Source organism: Dendropsophus ebraccatus, chromosome 7 (assembly GCF_027789765.1).
Source record: "Dendropsophus ebraccatus isolate aDenEbr1 chromosome 7, aDenEbr1.pat, whole genome shotgun sequence".
Taxonomy (NCBI): Eukaryota; Metazoa; Chordata; class Amphibia; order Anura; family Hylidae; genus Dendropsophus; species Dendropsophus ebraccatus.
Window position 1 is genome coordinate 21,038,792 of NC_091460.1, and position 7,713 is coordinate 21,046,504.

The 7,713-nt window shown below is 41.4% G+C and overlaps 1 protein-coding gene across 1 annotated transcript; it reads right to left on the bottom strand.

Annotated features, from left to right (window-relative positions):
• Positions 1-1,074: 1,074 nt before the first annotated feature.
• On the bottom strand, positions 1,075-5,688 carry LOC138796482 (vomeronasal type-2 receptor 26-like). Its single transcript, XM_069976088.1, has 2 exons — positions 5,522-5,688; positions 1,075-1,786 (listed from the first exon to the last, which is right to left on the bottom strand). The coding sequence occupies exons 1-2, from the start codon at positions 5,686-5,688 to the stop codon at positions 1,075-1,077; spliced, it is 879 nt and encodes a 292-aa protein (XP_069832189.1).
• Positions 5,689-7,713: the final 2,025 nt, after the last annotated feature.

Consider the following 7,713-nt stretch of genomic DNA (forward strand, 5'->3'; position numbering starts at 1 on the left):
AGGCACAAAAAAATTCTTACAACCCTCAGCAGTAAAAGGTGACTGTCATCTTTGATACAGTGACCAAATAAATGTGTCTAGTGTGCACAAAAGCTTAAATCAAAACCAATACAATATTGCATTCCCATGGGTCTGAATATGATATGAAATACATTCTACAAATGGAACTGATGTCGAACCCCTCCCATCCAACATTCTTAATGGGGATCTGGAACCTATGTACCCTTACTCGATTGGATTGCATGGTTGAACCAGTTGATTCAAACAACTAGTTCTGTTGCTTCATTCAATTCTAAGGGCTGTAATGTTTGCAAACGGTAGATCCAGTACATTTCTCGTTTGACCAACTGGTCAAACCAATTGCTGACACTGGAATTAATCTGATCAATAGGGCAAACTTTCAAACCTTTGGGGTCAGAATAATGCATTTCATAGAGATGCCTGGAGACCCCATGTTTTAGGAAACCCTTTTTTACATTGCCTACTGTAATAATATACTGTCTAGAGATGATCGAACATCTGGAATTGTTAGATTTGATCAAACTCGAACCTTCTGGGACCTTCGTAATTTGATTCCCGATGCCTTCTCGTTCTGTGGGGAAGATGGAACAAGCCTGAGTACCACCTGGTACCTAGGTAATAGGCTGTATCCCTGTTGTCCAGGCGGTACTCGTGCTTGCTCCACCTTCCCCAAGGAACAGGAAGGCATCGGGAATAAAATGACGAAGGTTCGAGTTTGATCGAACCTAACAATTTCCGATGTTCGATCATCTCTAATACTGACTTGAGTAACACACATAACATGCCAGTTTTGTCATAGGTCAAACGGTGTAACGACAACATCCCAAAATGAATTATTTTTTTTTTCAATTTCATAACGCAAATACTTTTTTTGTTTCGCAGCATATTTTATGGAAAAATTTAATCTGTAGTCGCAAAGTACAATTGTGTTTGCAAAAAAATAAGGGCTCATGTAGGTCTGTAGGAAAAAAAATTGCAAGTGCTAGGGTCTTTTAAACATGAAGAGGAAAATGGAGGTGTTCTATATGCCATGGCATAATGTATTTATATTGATTAGTTTTTATGTGGAATAAATCTTTGTTTCCTCTCTCCGTTACTCTTCTTTTCAGGCTCCATCAGGATATTGTAACATTTCGGTAAAAACAAGCAGCTCAATATTCCTCCCCCTGAAGCCAATATGGCGAATATCTCTACAGTGACCATGTGTTTCCCTGTACTGCTCAGATAGGCCGGGATGGCACAGATCCAGACACTGCAGAACACCAGCATGCTGAAGGTGATGTACTTGGCTTCATTGTAGATATCAGGTAATGTCCTCACCAGGAAAGCCAGAACAAAGCTCACCGCTGCCAGAAACCCCATATAACCCAACATGAGGTAAAAGGCCAAGACTGACCCTTCATTACACTGAATGATGATCTTCCCAGGATAATCCAGGTTATACTCCTGATATGGAGGAGACAGTGACAACCAGATAACTGCATTCAGGATCTGAATAGATGAACAGACCAACACTACAGTATAAGGAAGCTTAACCCCCACACACTTTCTCCAGGGACTGTCAGGTCTGGTGGCCTTGAATGCTATGCAGACTATGATGGTCTTGGCCAGGACAGAAGACACGGCTACTGTGAAGAAGACCCCATAGAAGATTTGTCTCAGCATGCAGGTTATATCCACTGGGCGACCGATGAAGAGAAACACACAGAGTAAGCTGAACACGAGAGAGTTCAGGAGAATGAAGCTGAGGGTCCGGTTATTGGCTCTGACAATGGGAATGTTCCGGAATAAAGTGAATATTCCAATTATACATAAAGTTATAAGAGAGAGTAATATGGAGATGATGGAAAAGACTAAAGCAACAACATCAGTCTCATAGGATAGAAACTCATAATATCTCATAACACATTTGTCTTTTGACTTATTGGGCCATTCATGATCAGGACATCTCTGGCAATTCTCACTGTCTGGGAGAGAATGTTAAATATTATATAGGGATTTTTTTTATTTATTCTATTTAAGCATTTTACAAAATTAAACTTAGAGGAACAGTAGTGAGTTTTTAAAGCGACTCTGTACCCACAATCTGTCCCCCTCAAATTGCTTGTACCTTCAGATAGCTGCTTTTAATACAAGATCTGTCCTGGGGTCCATTCGACAGGTGATGCAGTTACTGTCCTAAAAATCAACTTTTAAACTTGCAGCCCCATGCCAAACTGCCGTGGCCTAGCTTGTGTATGCATTAGGCTGGCACAACCTCTCCATCCCTCCTCCCGCCCTCTTCATCATTAGGAACACTCCAGGCAGATTGTCTCCTATTCCTCACCTGTGAGAACACGGCACATGGGCTGGCTTGTTAAGGCACCTGTTGACTGTTGAGGAATTGGAAAAATGCTGCCAGTGGCATTCCTAATGATGAGGAGGGTGGGGAGGAGGGATGGAGAGGCGGTGCAAAGTTAGGGCACAGATACTCTAAGCCACGGCTGTTTGACACAGGGCTGCAAGTTTAAAAGTTGTTTTTAGGACAATAACTGCATCACCTGCCGAACGGACCCCAGGACAGGTCTTGGGTTAAAAGCAGCTATCCGAGGGTACAAGTGGTTTGAGGAGACAGATTGTGGGTACAGAGTTACTTTAAGAAACCTGCAAACAGGAATATTCATTTGTTTTGCTATCTTAGATAAGTAAAAATATTATGGGGGGATCTCACTATAATCTGTAATGAATATACACAAAAAGGATGACTGGTGGATAACACACAATAACCCTTGTATAACTGTATAGGGCACAGAAATTTACCGCAACCCCGGGCGTCACTCCACCAAACAACCAGAACGACCCACCAACAGAATGGATACACAACAAAAACTATGGGCATAAAGTCTGAATAATATCAAAGTTTATTTACCATGGTACATAACACAACATGATTAGGAATAGAAATTACATAAAAATTATATATATACTTCTAAAATAACCACTCGATGATAAAATTTACATATATATAAAAAACACATAAAATGAATAGTTCGCCAAGTTATGAGTATGAAGACTTGTCTATTTACATGTCAGAGATGTGTAAACATAGCCACCATATTAGTACACGGACTATATAGTTATCTGCAGACAATACAAATCTTCCATAATGTCTAAAACTTACCCATATTCACTATGTGGGTCACGACTGTCCCTACGATCGTTTCGCCAACACTGGCTTCCTCAGGGAACACCCCCTTCCCTATCCCCCTCTCCCTTATATATGGTGGACTCCTCATTGCTATGTTCACCTTCCGGGTTTGTCGGCGCGCCGGGCCGGAAGTCGAGGCCGCGTCACTTCCGGGTCAGCAGCTCACCCCACGTGCGCACGGTCGCGGCGTCTGACGTCACGGACATGCACACGGAGGGAATTGAGGCCGCCCGGAAGCGACTCCAGCGTCAACAACCCGCCGGGCGCGCTCACCCTTAAGCAGAGAAACAGCGATTTTAACCCTATATTCACTAAGACAACAGTGGACTGATAACGTGTTAAAGTATATATCTCTGACATGATAATAGTGTATAAATCGTGACTAAACCATACCAATTGAATAAATAAACTATGCTTATGAATGAATATGTGTAATATATAATAAAAATCATATGTAAATATAATATACAAAATGTTGTGATTACATAATCAAGAATAAAAAGTGAAAGAAAAGTGTTAATGATATATTAATAAAATGAGTACTGTGATGGCAAGAAAACATAATTAAATACATATAAAACACAACAAGTGAAAAAAGCGTGCTGTGTTGAAAAACGCATCATGTGAATAGTGTTAAAGAACATTTTTTTCTATTAAATAAATTAATTACATATTACATATTAACACTTTTCTTTCACTTTTTATTCTTGATTATGTAATCACAACATTTTGTATATTATATTTACATATGATTTTTATTATATATTACACATATTCATTCATATGCATAGTTTATTTATTCAATTGGTATGGTTTAGTCACGATTTATACACTATTATCATGTCAGAAATATATACTTTAACACGTTATCAGTCCACTGTTGTCTTAATGAATATAGGGTTAAAATCGCTGTTTCTCTGCTTAAGGGCGAGCGCGCCCGGCGGGTTGTTGACGCTGGAGTCGCTTCCGGGTGGCCTCAATTCCCTCCGTGTGCATGTCCGTGACATCAGACTCCGCGGCCGTGCGCACGTGGGGTGAGCTGCTGACCCGGAAGTGACGCGGCCTCGACTTCCGGCCCGGCGCGCCGACGAACCCGGAAGGTGAATACAGCAATGAGGAGTCCACCATATATAAGGGAGAGGGGGATAGGGAAGGGGTTGTTTCCTGAGGAAGCCAGTGTTGGCGAAACGATCGTAGGGACAGTCGTGACCCACATAGTGAATATGGGTGAGTTTTAGACATTATGGAAGATTTGTATTGTCTGCAGATAATCATATAGTCCGTGTACTAATATGGTGGCTATGTTTACACATCTCTGACATGTAAATAGACAAGTCTTCATACTCATAACTTGGCGAACTATTCATTATATGTGGGGTTTTTTATATATACGTAAATTTTATCATTGAGTGGTTATTTTAGAAGTATATATATAATTTTTATGTAATTTCTATTCCTAATCATGTTGTGTTATGTACCATGTTAAATAAACTTTGATATTATTCAGACTTTATGCCCATAGTTTTTGTTGTGTATCCAATCTGTAATGTCAGCAACTTTGGAGTCAAGACCAGTAAAGACTGAAATATACACAAGTTATAACACAAAAACTTTTAGATTTCAAAATATATTGCAGAAACAGCAGAGACCTGGAGTAATCATACCCAATTCCATATTATCTCATTTCCTCCCTATTCCCGCGAGGAAGACAATTAAAATGTGTGACAGGGCTTTAGTGTACAGCTAGAAAGCTTTAGATACTATGGTTGCTACCAGAAATATTTTCTACTACCTTTCATAGTGTCTACTTTGAGTTTGGTATATGGCATTGATCATTGTGAATTACATCATCACACATAACATGTCCTTGGTGAGCTGTACAGTAATTACTTTGTCAGATGTAGGCCTTGTTAACATCATTCCTGAATTTATACAGTGTTGGTTTATCACATTAGGGAGCTTTTAGTGAAGCATCAAATTCTACAATTCATGATAATGTCAGCAAGTGTCGGTAAAACTTTCTACTGTAGGTGTCAGGAATATGCAGTGAGCCTGGTGTGAACTGGCTCTGTTTTAAATTTTTGTCTGACACACCCACTTGCTTTTCAGCCTACTGGCAATGCAGGAGTTACACTGCTCACTGCTAGCCTTGATTGCTGCAGCTGAGCAGTGTTGTTTGATTGACACATGCCCCTGCCTGTCCGGAACCTTGAGGATCAGAGTGCTGGTCCAATGGGGATACGGACCGGGCTCTTGATCCTCATAAATGAAAGCAGTGACCAGTCTCTCACTGCTGGCTATTAAGGTTCATACCCTGATCCCAGCTCCCCCTGTCTACTCTTGCGATTCCCGTTTCTAATTCCTCTGCTTGCTCGACTTGGTACCTGACCTTCCGCCTGACCTTTGACTACCCGTTTGATCTCAGATTTTGTACTGCGTTGCCCGTTTGGTTCTGAGTTGGCATGTTGACTTCCCTTCATTGTGTTTGTCTGTCTGTCTTGTTCTGTGTTACACTTATTCAGTATAGGGAACGTCTTTGTGGTTGCCCGCGGTTGCCTATTGCCGATTGAGACAAGTAGGTAGTGACAGTGGGTGGGTTAAGGCTCAGGGCCCACTGTCTTGTCTTGTCCTTACCTCCCCATCCTGACACTAAGGACTGAAAACCAATATGTTGGCTTGCTTACTGCCACTGGGTTTCCCGAACAGGAGCAGAAAGTTCTGTCGCACAGTTGGCTGAAACCTCTTGCTTCTGCTCGGGAAACCCTATGGCAGAGTTGTCAAACTCAGGCCCTCCAGCTGTTACAAAACTACAATTCCCATCATGCCTGGACATAAAGCTTTGGCTGTCTAGGCATCATGGGAATTGTAGCTTTGTAACAGCTGGAGGGCCTTAGTTTGACACCCCTGCCCTATGGCAATGAGTACAGACACCAAGTATGTGAACTTTTTCTCTCTCTCCTTATTTTATTTTTTCCTTTATTTCTACAAGAAGACCCTGACTACTTCAGGAAGAAGTTTTTTTTGTTTAATTAAGTTAATGAAAGGATTAACGAGGGGTCTTGTGGGAAGATTGGGGGTGGTAATAGGTGGTACATTTTGCGAATATCCTCCAGAAAAGTTATCACTATGAGATTAACGTTAGCCGTTTGCAGCTGTGGCGCTGGTGTACACAGTAAAGTACAAGAGAAAATGTAAAGTACCAAACATTGTGTAGTGGCCATGTCGAGTTACTGCATCTACTCTCCTATGAGAACTGAGCTGCAGCAATTGATCATGTCAATGATGAGTGTGGCTTCGTCAATGCTTTTTTATACACCATTGAACTCAAGTAAAGAAAAAATAAACCATAAAATTTTTACCTGTACTGTTTGTAAAATGTCCTTCTGGACATGGGGCGCAGTCATAGCAGCAGATGTGATATCCTCTCCTGATAACCTTCCTTGTTCCTGGCAGACAGGGGTCATTGCATCGACCTTTAGGCATCTAAATATATTAAATATTTTCTTAATGGCTTCTAAGATGTAACAGATCCACTATCTATATCATATCTATCTGTCTATCTATCTAACTATCTATCTACATATCCATCCGAATAGAATCACTGTGGCACTCCAATTGAAGTCAAATAAAGGTGTTTATTTCTCCTATTATAGCAATGTTTCAGTCCAACATTAGGACCTTTCTGCTTGAGAAAGTCCTAATTAGACATGAGCAAAGCGAATCTGACGAAGTCCGATTTGCTGTGAATCGGGCAATAAATTTGCTTTCCAGCGATACGTGAATTTGCTAAACATGGCAGCTGCACGTGTTAGATTACAGTACTGTATTTTGGCAGTTCACCCCTTCCCAGCCATATACATGAAAACTATCTTTCTCAGAACATCCCTTTAAAGGAGAAGTCCGGCAAAAGTATTGTATTGCCCCCCAAAAATAATACAAATCACCAATATACACTTATTATGGGAAATACACACAATGGGGAACATTTATTAAGTCCGGCGTTTTCTGCACCGGACTTAAAAATGTCCTCGCAGCTCCGGCAGTATGGAGATTTATGTAGAGGCAGACTGCCTCTACATAAATCCCATGCGCGTGTCAGGAAACCTATGCCAGCTCAGAGCTGGAGTAGGTTTCCTGACTATTTTATAGCGAAATTAATGATGAATTAAGTGGACTCTGAGTCCGCACCCCCCGTTCCGCCCTCTCACACCCCTTCCCTGCCCCCCTGGCATACGGGGTGGAAAGGGGTCCGATGCAAATATTTTATTTGCAAAACGGCCATTTGCGAATAAATTTATTCACATCTGGCCCCTTTCCGCCAAAAAATACACATTGATAAATGTTCCCCGATGTGTTTTTTTCACTGCACTTACTATTGCATCAAGGCTTCACTTCCTGGATAAAATGGTTCCCAGGGTTGCGCGGGCTGTGGCTGCTGGAGAGTATGATGGCAGAGAGACACAGGGCACTGGAGGGGCACTGAGCATCCCTCTGCCATCATCCTC